General features: G+C 40.6%; 1 protein-coding gene across 2 annotated transcripts in view; it reads right to left on the bottom strand.

Moving 5' to 3' along the window:
* Window positions 1-16,262, bottom strand: part of PDE8B (phosphodiesterase 8B) — a 43,042-nt gene that overhangs the window by 23,828 nt on the left and 2,952 nt on the right. The window contains exons 2-5 of one of the 2 annotated variants that reach the window (XM_083703765.1): window positions 6,500-6,556; window positions 3,199-3,389; window positions 1,347-1,406; window positions 310-367 (exon numbers count right to left, since the gene is read on the bottom strand). In XM_083703765.1, the coding sequence (XP_083559891.1) occupies window positions 310-367; window positions 1,347-1,406; window positions 3,199-3,389; window positions 6,500-6,556 (366 nt within the window). Of the gene's footprint in view, window positions 1-309; window positions 368-1,346; window positions 1,407-3,198; window positions 3,390-6,499; window positions 6,560-16,262 lie in introns of both variants that reach the window. The other variant, XM_083703764.1, reaches the window with a different exon arrangement.

The raw sequence follows: 16,262 nt of genomic DNA, 5'->3' as shown, positions 1-16,262 counted from the left end.
GCTTACTAAGATACCCTTAGAGAACCCTGATTTAATTTTTGAAAATAGCTTTCCTTTAATGTCCCTGCTTACTTTTCAGACATTTTTAGTTAAAATGTAAAGGTCGGGGGCTCTCAAAGCTATCATGCAACAAAAGTATGTATTTTCAGTTTTTATGAGAATTTCTACCTCATCATTCTGATGCGTATGCACTCAGGGTGGCTGATGAACAGGTGCTTGACAACATCTGCATCAAATCATTGAGAGAAAATAACTGGAGACTGAAAAATTAGTTATCACTTAAAGAAAGTGAAAATAACTTCTACATACCCTGTTAAAACCTGCATGGAGAAGGGGTAGAACAGACGTTTCTTCTTGGTTACCAGACCTACAGAATTGTAGAAAATGTTGTCAGCCAAGAGATCTGAAAAATTCTAAAAGTTCCCTCAAGTATGTGTATTTATGTATGTATAAGCTTATGCCACAATCAATTTGTTAATCTTTAAAGTGCTTGTTGTTTTTGCTGCAACACAGATGACCATAGCTACCCCTTTGGGAATTAGTGCAATAATATTATTCATACATATAGAAGTCATAAAGCACAAAATATATATTTACTCTAGCCCATTGAGTTTCCCTCTTAATATCAGTTTTGCAGATATTGCCTTTCCTTATTTGTTATGTTATGCCAACATGAGCTTGGTACGAGTCAGAAATCTAGACTGCATAATGTATGTTGGCTAAGTAGTTAAACTCATCATCATACCCCCACAAGGCAAATAGCTTTGGTGTGCTATCGGTCACAATGTGCTTTAATTGCTTTTTGGCCTGAGAACAAAAATCCTGCAAGTATTAAATCCTGAAGGAACCTCAAAACACCATATTCTGCTCTTGCAGATTTGTGATAGGAGTTCCCATGGAGGCAGCTGATGACTTTCTGTATGTATTATTTATAATTTTATTATTTTTTTGTAACCCCCTTTGAGGTTTTTGTACAATCAAGCAGTGTATAAATTTAATGGTGGTGGTGGTGGAGGCAGCGGCGGCAGAGGGGTGGGTGGGTCCTTTTTCAATGGCAACAGCACCATATCCTAAGTGCAGGAGTTTTGGGAAATGTATGAATTTTCAATAATGTGCCAAACCACATTCTGAAGTGAATAGACATTCTTGTCTGAATAAATAGTTTGATCTAAGATTTTAATGAGAGACTTGTATTGTCCTTCTCTGAGTAAAGAGTCAATTAAAACACTTATCACTAGCATATTTACAGATGTGAAGTCCAACCACTGCTAAGATATTTTGTTCATTAGTTAACCTTACCCATTAAAAGTGTCATTTGGAAAACATTCTTGCCAAAAAATACTTACATTTGTGGAACAACAGCTAATATTACAGTGTGTTCAGCAGGCTTTGTAGCACGGATTGACCTGAAATTAGGAAAGTCAATGTCATAATCATTGAAACTATCTTTAACAACAAAAATTAATACACCAAACACCATATTTCAACCTATGAGTGGATTCTTACTTATGCAGGCAAATTGCACACAAAACCAAAGTTAAATTTGTTTCGTCTGAAGCAGTTAATATTACTGAAGAGATAAGCTATTTTATAAGCAAAACAGTGTTTGGTTTCTTCAGCAGCAAGAACATCTTCAGAGGAAATAATTTAAAAAGCTGTGGCTACATGTGTGTTTCTCCGGGGGTTTTTTGGTTTTTGTGTGTGTGTGTGTGTATAATCTGCAACTTTTAGAAGCTGAAATAAAGAAAGAAACTATCAGTTTCATTCATCTTTCAACATATACCCGATCTTTACATATTTCTCAGACCTGGGTAAGATAGCTTAGTTGGTTAGAGCATGGTGTCGTTAACACCAAGGTTGCAGGTTCAATTCCCATATGGAACAGCTACATATTACTGAATTGCAGGGGGTTGTGCTAGATGATTCTCAGGGTCCCTTCCAACGCTAAAGTGCTATGATTCTATTGATGGACTTTAGAGGAGGTCATTTGATTGTTCCACCATGCAACCAGGCTCTGCAACACCCACACAACCCTAAATTAACTCAAGTACAAGGTTACTAAGTCAGCTCTGAGTTTAGTTGCCTACAACCTTTTTATTTTCAGAAGTGAAAACAAAATACTGCTTTTGGCTTGATTTCCAGAGAACTATCTTGCAGTATTCAACCTCACATTTATGCCTTTTATGCCTGGTGTTGAGGGTCTAGTTTGATGCTGAGGTGGTAAACCTCAATGTATGTCACATCAGACTGCAGGAAGGGGCTCACCTAACTGAATGCTCCTCCATACAAAAAAATCATCCATATATATATTGTCTGTTGAAACATTGGTGAGATGCTGCCAGTCAGTGCAGACAATACAGACCTAGATGGACCAACAATCTGTTCAATATCAGGCAGCTTCCTATGTTCCTATTCTCTTTGATATTCAACTTTCTATAAAGCAGGAGTTCAGCTCTTCTATGGAATCATAGAATAATCATAAGAACAAAAGCATATATGTCCTTATCAAGTCCTTTATAGTGCATTTTCAAGGCCTTTCTAGTCTGGCATGCATAGTTGTCAACTAAATCCTTATATAAGCCCAAAATCTGGCTAAGTCCTCCATGGCACACGTGTGATCTTCAGTAACTGCTATTCAGACACATACTGCCTTTGTTTCCGGAGGAAACACATTGCTGTCTCAGCTAACGGCCACTGGCAGTCTTCTCCTCCGGAAACAGTCCAAATTAGTGGCTATCACCACATCTTGTGGTAGCAAATAGTTTTAACTATGCTCTGTGATCTCTCCTACTATGCAGTCTGAAGTGGCACGGTCCAGGCACTGATTTGCCTTAGAAATAAAGTAGAGTTCCCATATTTCAAAAGGTGAAAATGCAGACAAAAAAGTTGTTGAGTGTTTCTTTTAGTACTGCCCAAAGTCTGAGCTTTTTGTGTGTGTGCAAAATCTCAAAAACGTTTTTGAACTATTTTTAAGGAAAATCACAAAAAACAACACTGCCAACATGGGTTGCCGTACATCTGGATTTTTGCTGACACTTCAGAGATTTCCACCTGGACACTGTTTCTGACGGCCAAATCCCGACTATGTCCAGGAAATTCTGGATGTATGGCAACACTAAATAAAGTGACCATAGTACTATTGTGGAACCGTTAACTCACACTCCAAGTTTCATATGAAAAACAAGGGCAGTTAATTACCTACAGATGGCTTCTGCGTCAAAGTATCTGGAGTTTCTATGATCTATGACAATTATTTCATGGTGTTTATCAAGAAAGCATTCAAGCGCTGACTCAGGCGTCCGAGCTATGTTACATCTATATCCAGCTCTGTCACAAGCCCACCAAAATCCATCACTCTGTTTGTCTTCTTTCGCAAAGATCAGCAACACCTATAAAATATAGAAGGCAAGCTATTGTCGTCACACTTAAAACACCTTCCTATATTGTGGATTTAAACCTAATAATGTTTGCGGTTAAAATTATACTATTTGTTTTTAAAATTACTGCAACACTGCTCCCGCTCACTTTCCAAAAGTTGGCAGCATTTAAAACACACACTTTTGAATGATGAAATTTATGGATGTGCTTGCCACAAAAGCCAGTGTAAAACACTGTTAAATGATGAGAATAGTAACTGAAATCAGAAGCGCTATTTCCTAAATATGGAAAGAGACTCACACAGCTGACCAACCGGCTTATTAGTAATGAAAGTGCAAGAAATCAGACCCACAATACAAGTCTAAGTAATTCACAACTAGGTATGGAAACATATCATGTTGTCTTGTATTAATACTGAACTCTGATTATAAAATCCTGCATTCAATATTAGCAAAAAGTCTTAATATAATGAGGATATTATTTTTTAAGCAAACTGAGAAGCATGGTTAGTAATGCTAAGACTGCTGCTCATCTTATAGAGACCATGCAAACATTTTGAAGTTTCCGACAGAGTTACTATTCTGGAATGCAGCTAAGGCCTTTGATCGTATGGAATCGCTTTCTTTACTAGAAGTATATAACACCTTCAATGTTCAGCTCAGAAATTGTTTGGGTGATATATTCATCCATGGTAGCTACAGTTTCGTTCAATTCAGAATTGACAAACACTACTCAAGAAACAAAGGGAATGAGTCAGGGGCTGATAAAGTATATGGCAGGGAAGACCTGGGCTTCACCCTAACCTCTCTCATTCTACTTTTAATAATGTCCTCATCATTCTAGGAGGTAATACTCCATATCATGTCACCACATCTCCCATTCAGAAGTGTACCTACAGTGCCCAAATGGCCATATTATAGATACTTTTGTGGATTTTCTGCTTCCAAGGGTTGTCACTCATGCATCTTTAAAGAATTATGTGCGCTCAAATGTCTGTACATTTCTGTAGTGTCTCTGTGGTAGATCTGCCAATCCCAAGGCAGTGACAAAATGAAAACTGCTTTCTGATGTGCTGAGTGAGAAAGCAACACTGTAAATAATTCATGATTTTTCACGAGAGCGCTTTAAGAAGTAAATATGTTGTCATCTTTGTGACATTTACTAGTCGTTTTCAAATTTATATAGCCAGCAACATAGGAAATTGAACTGCTCTGTTTTGAAATATACACAAATTATTAAATCACAGCAATCGCCAGGGCCGGTACAGCCATTAGGTGGGGTTAGACCGTCATCTCAGGTAGTGGGAGCCCCTGATGTGGTGTTCCTGTGGCTATCCCCTACCCTGCCTCTACCATTGGCACAAATTTTAGACATCTCACCAAAATTGCATAAAATCTCACTTGAAATCCACAAGATCTGTGCCTGAAACCAGTGCCAATGCTGGCACTGATGCTCCAACAGTGGCAGATCTAGTGGGTCATGCAGCATGTTTGCTTTAGAATAAATATAATACAAGAAAGAAAAGATTCGTTGTTTATAAAAAATTGACAAAAACTGTTCAAAGTACCCAGCTAGAACTCTTTTAGCATAAAATGTACAGAGTTTCAAAGTTCAGTTTATTTCATATGAATAGATTGTCCTGTTAGTATCCTTGGGACATCCTGTGTATAGGTTAAGGAAAGAAAGTTTTGTTCTCTTTAGCTGGTTTCTGACGACTGTGGTTTGCCATGGCGTCACCATATGAAAGTCAATGCATTTAATCTGCAGGTTGGCAAGGTGACCTTGATTTTGCATTATCTAAAGCTATCTGAAGTGCTGACTTCCCAACAATAAGTGAGATGATGATTAATACGACTGTTGCACCACCACAAACGCCAGTGTATGACTAATCTGTTAAGAAAGCTGAGTGCTTGTGGCTGTAGACTATTAATGTACTTCAAAAAGTTCTAAGACAAGCCAGTATGGCATGTGAAACTTAAGTAGGCAGAAAAGTTCTATCCTTTTTAAACTTTGCTATAACTGGTTCTTTCTGTACAGACCAGTCACACCTAGTAAATAGCTCTTGAATCTGTGGAACTAAGGAATTCCTCTAGAAAGCATTAGAACCATGTGCGATTCAATGTCTTGGTACCAAATGCTCAGGCTTCAGGGCCAAAACCTGTTCTAGCCTTCTTATCCCTGCGGTCGGGGAAATATCCAAACATGCCACTTGCCACCTGCATTCTGAAACTAAATTGTCCCAGACAGACTCTCCCACTCTGTGCCCTGACTATGTGGATTGGCTTTCAAGAAGATTAATTAAAACAGAAATCTGGCAGCTCTGCTTGAGAGATGGCAAGCAAGTAAAAAAGTTAATTCCTTCTCTCAGAATACAAAACTTAGGAACTCATCGTTAAAATTGAAAGCCAGAGGTTTTAAGTACTTTTCTATACCACAGGCAATTACCCAGTGCAATTTGTTGCTGCAGAATATTATGGCCTATAATGAAAAAGATGCTTGATAGGTCAGTCTTTGGCTACTTGTCCTGACAGCCAGAAGTACAACTTCCACATATTGAGAGAGAGCCTGACTCTGGGATGATGCTGGAGACTAAGAACTGAAGATGGAAAGTACAAATTTGCAGGTGTTTTGATGCTAATGCTGGAGGTGGTATCCACTAAAGTAGTTCAGTTTCCACAAAATCTGTGCCACAGAGCTCCCTTCTCCTCTTCTTGAGCGCTCCATAAGTGTGTTCTGGGGATAATATCCAATCCATGCAGAGCAGATTTGGAGATGGCATAGAGGCATCATTGCACTAGCAGAACCTCATTGGATACCACTCAATATTCCCAGAAAATGATACCATCAGATACTACTTTTTTATTTATAATTCTCAAGTAAGGCAAGCTGCTTCAGAATTTGAATATCACACAGTTTACTGAATCTTTGTAACTGGTTTCAAATGATCTATTAGCTCCGCAGTCATCCTAAGAATAAAGTTTAAAATGTACAGGTCTTTTTTTACATATACAGAAAGTGTATGGTTTAATCTGTGTATTTTCCTGAGCTGAAGGATTGTAGCAGTTAGTTGAACCTTAATACTGAACTTAATAGTTATTACTAAAATGAAAAAATGTCCTACCTGAATAGGATCTTGTGTCAGCCTCATGGGCCCAATTTCTGTCTCGGTTGCTGAAGCCTGCTAAATGAAAACAGTGTTTAAGATTTCTGCCCCAGTGTCAGACCATGTTAACAGCATTTATCTGAATATATTACACAAAAATAAAAAGGGAATATAATTAATACAAAACAAACATTAACATGACAAGTTTTACACAAGGGCTTAGTTCACACATGGCCTGGTTATGTATGTGGCAGGGTAACAGAATGACCCTTGGGATTCTGCACATTTATCCCACAGCATCCATGTGCAGACTCTAATGCTTATTACCGTGGTGGAGCAGGAATTCAAGCTCAAAGTTCACAGCAAAGGACTGTAAACCAGTCCCCAATGTCAGTCTGAACAAGGCTACAAAGGCATAAGATCCCAACAAATGACTAACTTTTAATGCCCTAGCAAGCTGCGCCTTCTTGAAAAGCCTAAATTTACAATCTACAGTAGTTTCATTGTGACCCTAAATGCCTTTTAGAATGAATTAATATTTAAATATGAGTGACATAGCCACATGCAGACTTGCATTGTCCTGTATGTAAGGAGTAAGTCCAATTGACATTAGTGAGACTTATTTCCTAAGAAAAATGCATAAGATTGAGTTGTGTATAATGTATATTAATTCCAAGCTGGGATGTATTTCTGTTCCAACCCATGTTCTTCCGATACACCACTGTTTCTCTTCTGATGCAGTTTGGTGTCCAATAAAAACTACATTATTTCTCTGTCCACTGTGGTGGAATCTTACATAATTATGTAATTTTGAATACATTTGAATACACTATTCATTTCAATGCAAAGGTAATTCATTTCAGTGCAAAGAAAACATAATACAAATAGGGGGGGAATAATCAACAACATATTATTGGCAGGCTGAAAACAGCAGCAGCAAACACTGATTGTATTCTCTGGTTTGATTTCTTCTCTGGGCATAGGGCAAATAAGCAAACAGCAATTTCTTACCTTCATAGGATCTCCTTTGGAAAATGAATTTAATCTTGTAGCTTTCGGTGGACTGCACCTGTGTCTATATACCACTACTTTATAATTTTTAGTATGCATACTTGAGCCACTACTGCAAAGTGGTTCAGGTTGGCCTACATAGTGAATGATGGTTGTGAAAATGATGGTTCCATTCACCTTCAGTGAATGGAAGTTAATATTAAAAATGTTTGTGAAAGTTATGACGGTGGGTATCTGTGAGAGTCAAACTTCTCCAGCTTTTGCTCGGAGTCAGAGATGCCCCCTACTTCAGTTTCCAAAGGGGGAAGTAAAGTGCTTCATAATACTAGCATAATATATCCTTCCTGAAACAGCTCTCAAGCAAATCTAGTATGAATACTCCATATTTGACTCATAATCTGACCTATAATCTTCCTTCAACTCTGCTCTCTGAGTGGAATCCAGATGCAAGTTACATTCTTTATTTATTCTAATATTAATGATACCGTCCTTAATTAGCTCAACTCTGACTCTCAAAGTGAGTTACAGAAAAAGCCCAATACTGTTGCACCCCACCCCAATCACAGAGCGCTGCGAGATTCCAGGCAATTACCCAGGGTTCATGTTTCCTTTTGGGAAAGAGGCACAGCGGAGACTGTGGTGTCTTTATGAAATATGGTTCATTTACACATAAATACAACCTGAGCCTACTGTGAAGGGGTTCACAGCATTAACACCCCAAAAGGGTCTTGTTTCTCCCATAGCCATCAAACAAAAACCAAACATTGCTCTCCCTCTCTTTCTCCATCTTGCTGCTTTCCTTCCTAGGTCCCATCACTGCTACCTCTGCTCAAAACTCTGGCTTTATCTCCTGAGGGAGAGGGGCCTGCCCATTTGCTGCCTTGCATCCAGCACCTTAATCCCCTTTAATGGCTCATCACCCAAGCTATCACCTCACCAGGAGGCTAGTTTGGCTTTTCCGATAATTAGAAGCCTTGATTACATTCTAACACTTGCTGGATCCAGGGATTAGAGGAGTTCTGGCACCCAGTTTACCACCCCAAACTCATAAAAATACAGCTAATTTCCGTGGGAATTAGGTGCACTTCACTGATACTGTCCACAGTACCCAGCAAAGTATTTACAATCGCTATGGTTTACTCGAACAGTACTTCAAAGGGCTGTGGCTGTGCAACACACAGCAATAATACAAAATTATCACACTGCGAAATTTCTGTTGACTTTTGCCCAGCCTTTTAAATTAATATTACTGTGAGATAAACTGCACCAAGCTTTTCTCACAATGGCAGACTTTACTTACCTGTTGCTTCCGGGGTGGAACACAGAAAGCTGCCTCATGCAAAGTCAAATGAATGGTCCTTCTAACTCAGGAATGCCTACATTAACTGGCAGCAGCTCGTCAGAGGTCTCCCCCAGCACTAGTTGGAGGTGTCAAAGATTCAGCCTGGGACTTTTTACATGCAAAGTATGTGCTCTGTCACTGAGCTACAGTCCTTGTGTTGGTCATTCTGAGAGCTTCCCTTACTTCTCTGTTTGGTTCTTCCCAGTCCTTTCTCTTTGAAATCTGTAGACATGGTTTGAGCACCTAAAGCCTTTGGCTTGCTGTGATCACACACACAGTTCCATCATAATATATGGCTGGGAATCTCCCTATGCATAGGGCAAGAGGAAGGAAGGAGGCCGTATCTGGGTTTGGCCCTGGAGGGATTACACCAGGGGCCTTCCTGCTGCCTGCTCTTGTGGCTGTGTGGCTAAGAGTGTTTTGCTCTGTGGAGAGGAGGGGCTGGGTTCCCTACATTTTCCCATCTGAAGTCATTTCCCTTTGCATTAGTGTTCCTTCCTCTGAGAGCCAGTGTGGTGTAGTGGTTAAGAGCAATAGACTCGTAATCTGGTGAACCGGGTTCACGTCTCCGCTCCTCCACATGCAGCTGCTGGGTGACCTTGGGCTAGTCACACTTCTCTGAAGTTTCTCAGCCCTACTCACCTCATTGGGTGTTTGTTGTGGGGGAGGAAGGGAAAGGAGAATGTTAGCTGCTTCGAGACTCCTTTGGGAAGTGATAAAGCAGGATATCAAATCCAAACCTCCTCCTCCTCTTCTTCTTCTTCTTCTTCTTCTTCTTCTTCTTCTTCTTCTTCTTCAGCACATAAATGTTCAGATGAGCTTCTAATCAGTGCTGGAGCACCATCCCTGCTGACTTAGTGGCTGGAAGAGCCCAGTCTATGTGTGCCTGGAATGGGCTTTCCTTCTGGCACTAGCCTTCAGACGTTCCTCTGCACCTTTCAGTTCCTTATGCTCCTCTGCACCTTTTGCTGTGACTCAGCTCTATTTCATTTGTAGCCACAGCTGTGTGGCAAGTCCCAGGACAGCTCAATGGACTGGCTCCCATGTTGTTTCAGCAATGTGTGAAGGAGGCTCAGATGACTGTGTTACCTCTTACCGCCTGGCAGCTCACACTGGCATGGGAAGCAACAAAACGATTAGGGCAACTTCTAATCTAATCCTTATCTCCACTTAAAATGACCAGGAGTCCTGACAGTCACTGCCAGTCAGAGTAGGCAATACTAGCCTATAGGGACAAATTGTTACTTGCAGGATTGCCTGACCTCATATGTTCCCACTGAACCAGAACTGGCACTATTACAGGTACCACATGATATTCACTCTGCACCTGTAAGAAATTGATATTTTCGTGTGGCAGTATCTACACTTTGGAACTCCTTGCCTATTGACATCAGGCAGGCACCTTTGCTGTACTCTTTTTGGCACTTTTGTTTAGGCAAGCCTATCCAGATATGTAGAACGTTATACATGTTCTAGTTACAGGTAGGTAGCCATGTTGGTCTGCCGTAGTCGAAACAAAATAAAAAAATTCCTTCCAGTAGCATCTTAGTAAAGGTAAAGGGACCCCTGACCATTAGGTCCAGTCGTGACTGACTCTGGGGTTGCGGTGCTCATCTCATTTTATTGGCCGAGGGAGCTGGCGTACAGCTTCTAGGTCATGCGGCCAGCATAACTAAGCCGCTTCTGGTGAACCAGAGCAGTACACGGAAACGCTGTTTACCTTCCCGCCGGAGTGGTACCTATTTATCTACTTGAACTTTGAGGTGCTTTCGAACAGCTAGGTTGGTAGGAGCAGGGACCAAGCAACGGGAGCTCACCCCATTGCGGGGATTCGAACCACCAACCTTCTGATCGGCAAGTCCTAGGCTCTGTGGTTTAACCCACAGCGCCACCCGCGTCCCTAAGAATGAAAAGAGGGCGAGGGAAAATACTGCGTTGGCCGGGAATCGAACCCGGGTCAACTGCTTGGAAGGCAGCTATGCTAACCACTATACCACCAACGCTGCAGATAGTAGCACCTTAGAGACCAACTAAGTTTCTTATTTGTATGAGCTTTTGTGTGCATGCACACTTCTTCAGATACCATATACATGTTTTAATCACTCTTTAGCTTAGTGCTGATTTCAATTATCTTTTGAATGTTTTTAAATACCTGTTTCAACTGCCTTTTCTTAATAAATGTAATGGTGGGTTGTTGTTGTTTTGGTAAAACATTTATAGGTTTGCATCACATGGCAGGATGGAATCTCAAACAAAGATGTGCTTTCCCAATCCCACATTTCCAGCATGTTTGCACTCCTGTCTCAGGGATGTCTATGCTGGCTTTGTCATGTCCACAAAATGGAGGAATGGCAGGATCCCCAAGGATGTGCTGTACGGGGAACTGCCTTGGGGCACCAGGCCCATTGGCAGACCAGCTCAGCGTTACAAAGATATGACAATAAATGAAGGCTGGAAACATCAACCCCACCATCTGGGGACCCCCTGCAGATGACCTCAGTGCCTGGAGACAAACAGCCAGATCATGTATCTACGTCAGTGACCAGAGGAGGAATGACCAAGGGGAGGAGCACAGAGAAAACAAATGGTGCATCTGCAGCAGCACAACCGGACACCCTCATCTGCCCCAGCTGCAACAAAACATGTCTTTCCTGTATCCGTCTCTACAGACACAGCAGGCACTGTAACTCTGCAGCTGTAACTCTCCCCCAAAGAGACACTCTTTCATTGTGCCCCGAGACAGACAGATGCCAACAACTTATAGGTTTTATTACAATCAAGTGGCACATAAATTTTGTGAAATAAAATAAGCTTCTACACATTACTAACATCAAACCAGGCCGTGGAGATTTTACTAAGCCATTTCTGCTTCTTTAAAAAGTGCAGAAGAGAAGCAAGCCCCTGTACCTATCCCCCACTATTTTATGAATATTTTATTCTCCAATTTTTCTTTCTTTTTATTCCATGGTGTGCTCATCCTCCCCTCTGCTCAAGGATGCATCAACCCACCCACATTTTAAAACCCTGTCTAAAATGAAAAGGAATTTAGAGCAGGCAAGGAACATTGACACTAAATTGCTAGCAATTTAAGGCAAAACCCTAAAATAGCAAGCTAATATCTGTAAGACAGCTTTAATGGAATTGATGTGCTCCTTTTCTACATCTGGCATGAAATGACAGAAGAAAGAGCACAGAGCCTTGCATTAAGGGCTAATTATTAAACAGGAGGTAAAACTTACTAGAAGTGCATTATCATAATAGTGTCTCGACATCTCACAGTGAAAAAGTGCTCGTGTGATTGAGATTTGTTTTTTCTAGTTTAGGAATGGGCAAAAATTCAGGACAGAATCTGGCTACTATCTTGGCTGAAACAAGAGGCCATTATATATATTTTAAAAAACTACTTTCTCCACAGAGAGAGAGATTTAATCCATTAATAATTACTCATCAAATCTAAATGCATAAGAGCCCAAATCTGATCACTGTTCATAACTGATAATGAATCTAAATTAAATGAAGGGGGGAAACAAAAAAAGCAAATTTCACATTTGTCCTTATCATGCTCATCATCTTAATCTTAAAATTTAATTTAGGAACAACCCCACCAAATGTGTTCATAAGTTCCTTTTTCTTTTTGCATTGCCTGGCATTCTTTCCAATAATTGTTTTGAACTATAATTGTATTTTTTTAAAAATCAATCAAACCCCAAGGCATATGGTATCATCTACCAGTTTATATTATAGGGCAAATAATACATATTTATCTGCATAACAACTCTCTGAGCTGGTAGGGTGACACAGGTTAGGAGTGCATGACTGTCTCCAAGGTTTTCCAGTAGGCTTCATAGTCAAATCGGAAATTAATCTGTGGTTTCCCAAGTCCAACACCCTAGCCACACTGTGGGTTGCTCTACTTTAAATTTACAACTACTCTGAAAGTAGATGAGACTAAGAGAGTACAACTGGCCCAAGTTCATCTGATCAATTTGCATTATCAGTGTATCTTTCTAAAGCCATCAGCCTATAGGTACTATTTATATGGTTAATTTAACAAAACTCACACATTAATCTTAGGGATTATCCACACCTCCATTTGCCCCGCCACTTTCTCCCGGGGAAGCCCAGTCTTTAGTGCTGGATCAGAACAAATGGCAATCAGCTTTTCTGCAGATTGACATTTGTTCCAACTTGGCGCTAGAGGGGTTTTTTTGCGGGGAAAGTGTTGGGGCAAAGGCAAACCCACGCGGATCCATGCCTTGAAAGCGTGGGTCAAGCAGAAAGCCACCTGGACCCATGCTTTCTAGGCATAGGACAAAAAGTATTGTGGACAAGTCCTTAGTCTTAAAATTCTAAGATATTCTGCTACTCTGTGTTGCTTATCTCACTGTGACAGCAGAAGACCCAAACCAATGCCAGTGGTACCATGAGCCCACTGCCTTCACCCCAGCTCCATTCTAACATCTGAAGAGTTCAGCCAATTGCAAGCAGCACTCACTACCTATGTGTTGTGTGGGTAGAATACAATTAGCCAGCAGGAAGAGAAAAACACATTTCTCAAGGGTTGGACTAGATGACGCCCAAGAATCCCTTCCAACTCTACAGTTGTATAATTCTGTTTCTTGATTCATTTTATACCATCTCTTTGATGAAATCCTTGCCTGGGTAGAATTCCTACTGAAAGAATATTTGTCTTTTCTATTCCTGTTAATTTTTAATTGCTTTATCAAAGCTCACTGCAGCACAGACCATGTGCTATTTGTTTTTAAAGACCTTTTATAATTGGATGTGCCACACAGAGCCAGTTTTCAGGAAGCCAAGAAATATTTCCTAATAATAATAATAAAACTTTCATAGTACTTATTGGCTAGTTTGTGCCCTTAAAACACAACTTGTTTTCATTCATATGGAAATCCTATAGTACTTTCATTGGACTGATGCAGTAACTGGTAGTATTTATATATGCTACTATTTCCTATAAAAAATTTTTTTGTATTGTATCAGGAAACTACAAAATGGACTGATATTTAAGGAATGAAATATTGATAACTATTTCTGCAGTACAAATGCACTCATTAGCTAAACAATGCTCAGAACTAAAATAACTACCGGTATTTGAAGTACAACCTGTTAATAATGTACCAAACTTCACATTTTTCAACACTCACCCTTGCACTGGGTTTCTGTGCCCTAAAATGTTGCCTTACACACTACATGACCTTGCATTCTGCAGTGTACTGAGCCAACAGCTTCAAGTTGCTAAAGAATTTATTAATTATTTTCATCTATCTCTTGAAAATTGGTTTCTGGTCCTCATCATCATTAAGAAAAACTAGACTTGATATATTTTTAGATTTCCAAAGTCTGGAATATAAACCAGCATTATGAAGCATTTAAGGTAGCCTTCTTAATCCAGAAATCTCTCAGTTCTGTACTGTCCCTGTTGTAGCACAGCATGGCAAATAGGTGTTGTTATTGATTCCTTCTAGCTCTTCCTATGTTATAATATTGCTTGGTGAATTTTCAGACTTTATTATAAAAGAAGAGAGAGGTGAACACATCTTTCTACTTCTCAAGAATACTAAAAAAGTTATAATAGAGTTATATAACTGGTTCATAATGATGATAACTGCTGCCAGCACCTCATCATTTAACTAGCACCCCTATTTATAGAAATCCTACACAAAGCCTTCTAAGCTATCTGCAAAGGAAATTGGCATAATTAAGAACTTACTTTCACTTCTGAGTTCAAAACCCATTCAACATACCTGCTTTAATCTGCCCTGACTATAAAAGATGGGGCTGTAATTAAACTTTAGCTGAACAGGAAAAACAAATCACCATAATGTATATATGCTGCTAAGGTTGCTGACACACCACTGTGATTTATAAGATTGTACCCGAATGGGACTATTTGTCCAGATAGTTATGATTTACTTGCAGCATGAGAGCCAGATGGCATTGCAGCTGTAAGCCTGCCTATCCCACCGAAGGATAAACCACCCAGTGAAATTCCTGGCAGAGTGGCACATTTTCTCTCTACATGAATTGGAGGTAAGAGGAGAATGGTGTCACTGAAGACTCTTCCTGTTCTTTACCATTCCTTTTAAATGTGGTGTTAAGACGCGGGTGGTGCTGTGGGTTAAACCACTGTGCCGCTTGGGCTTGCCAATCAAAAAGTTGGCGATTCAAATCCCCGTGATGGGGTGAGCTCCCATTGTTCGGTCCCAGCTCCTGCCAACCTAGCAGTTCAAAAGCACGTCAAAGTGCAAGTAGATAAACAGGTACCGCTCCGGCGGGAAGGTAAACGGCGTTTCCATGCACTGCTCTGATTTCGCCAGAAGCAGCTTAGTCATGCTGGCCGCATGACCCGGAAAAACTGAGGACAAACGTCGGCTCCCTCGGCCTTTAAAGTGAGATGAGCGCCGCAACCCCAGAGTCGTTCACGACTGGACTTAATTGTCAGGGGTCCCTTTACCTTTAAGCAATTTACAAACTCCTTCCCTGAAATGTTTGCAGAAAGTGGTAGCAACAAATGCAAATTACAATGTCCAACCAAGACCAAACTGGTTGCAAGTTGACAGCATGAGTTTTTCATGTGTTTATGTTTATTTCTATCAGTTTCCATATTTACAAAATGTGATCCAGATTAAGTCACTGGCCAGTTGCATCCCCAACTACAAAGGTTTCCTGCCAGCATGCTCTCTGCGACCGGAGCCGGAGTACTGGACAGCTCTTTGCACTCACTTACCTACACAGTAGGGGAAACGCTATGTCTCCAAATACATACAGAGACCCAAATATTCCCATTTAATCTGAAGGCATTCTGAATGTGTTATTTTCATGAGTCCAGAACAGGGCTGGGGAACATGCAGCACTTCAAGATGTTGTTGGAATATCCTGTCATCCCTGACTATTGGCCATGCTTGCTGGGGCTGATGTGAGCTGGAGTCCAAAACCACCTGGGCTAGTTGAGGTTCCCCATCCCTTTTTTAGCTGTCATAGCCGGATCTTTAACTTGCTCTTTGCCAAGCATAATCGACTTAGACTGACTGTATGCAGCCAGGGTGAGGACCTGTGCTCTTCCAGACGTTAATGGCAATGGTCTTCCAGCCAGTATTGGAAATGGTCCAGAATGATGGGAACACTGCAGGGCAATAGGTTTACCATCTGTTATACTGCTGTTAATTCTGATGTCTTAATTCACAGGTACCAGGAATGGTATTTCAGACTGTATTGTGGTTCCACTGAGAAAGCTGAACAGCGTCACTGTTTGAACAGTATGTAATTCCCCACCCTAAGCTAATGACTGTAGCTTTATCTACCCTACAACTCTGTTCCTGGTCCTTGCCTCATTCTGTTTCTCTAGTCCTTCCTCCAGACCTCAGTACTGTCTTCTACACACTGGCCCAGTTTGTGTCCTTAGCGTGG

This window comes from Podarcis gaigeae, assembly GCF_964106915.1.
Source record: "Podarcis gaigeae genome assembly, chromosome: 11".
NCBI classification, from domain to species: Eukaryota; Metazoa; Chordata; class Lepidosauria; order Squamata; family Lacertidae; genus Podarcis; species Podarcis gaigeae.
The sequence above is the reverse complement of the archived record's forward strand: the minus strand, read 5'-3'. Positions and strand labels throughout refer to the sequence as shown.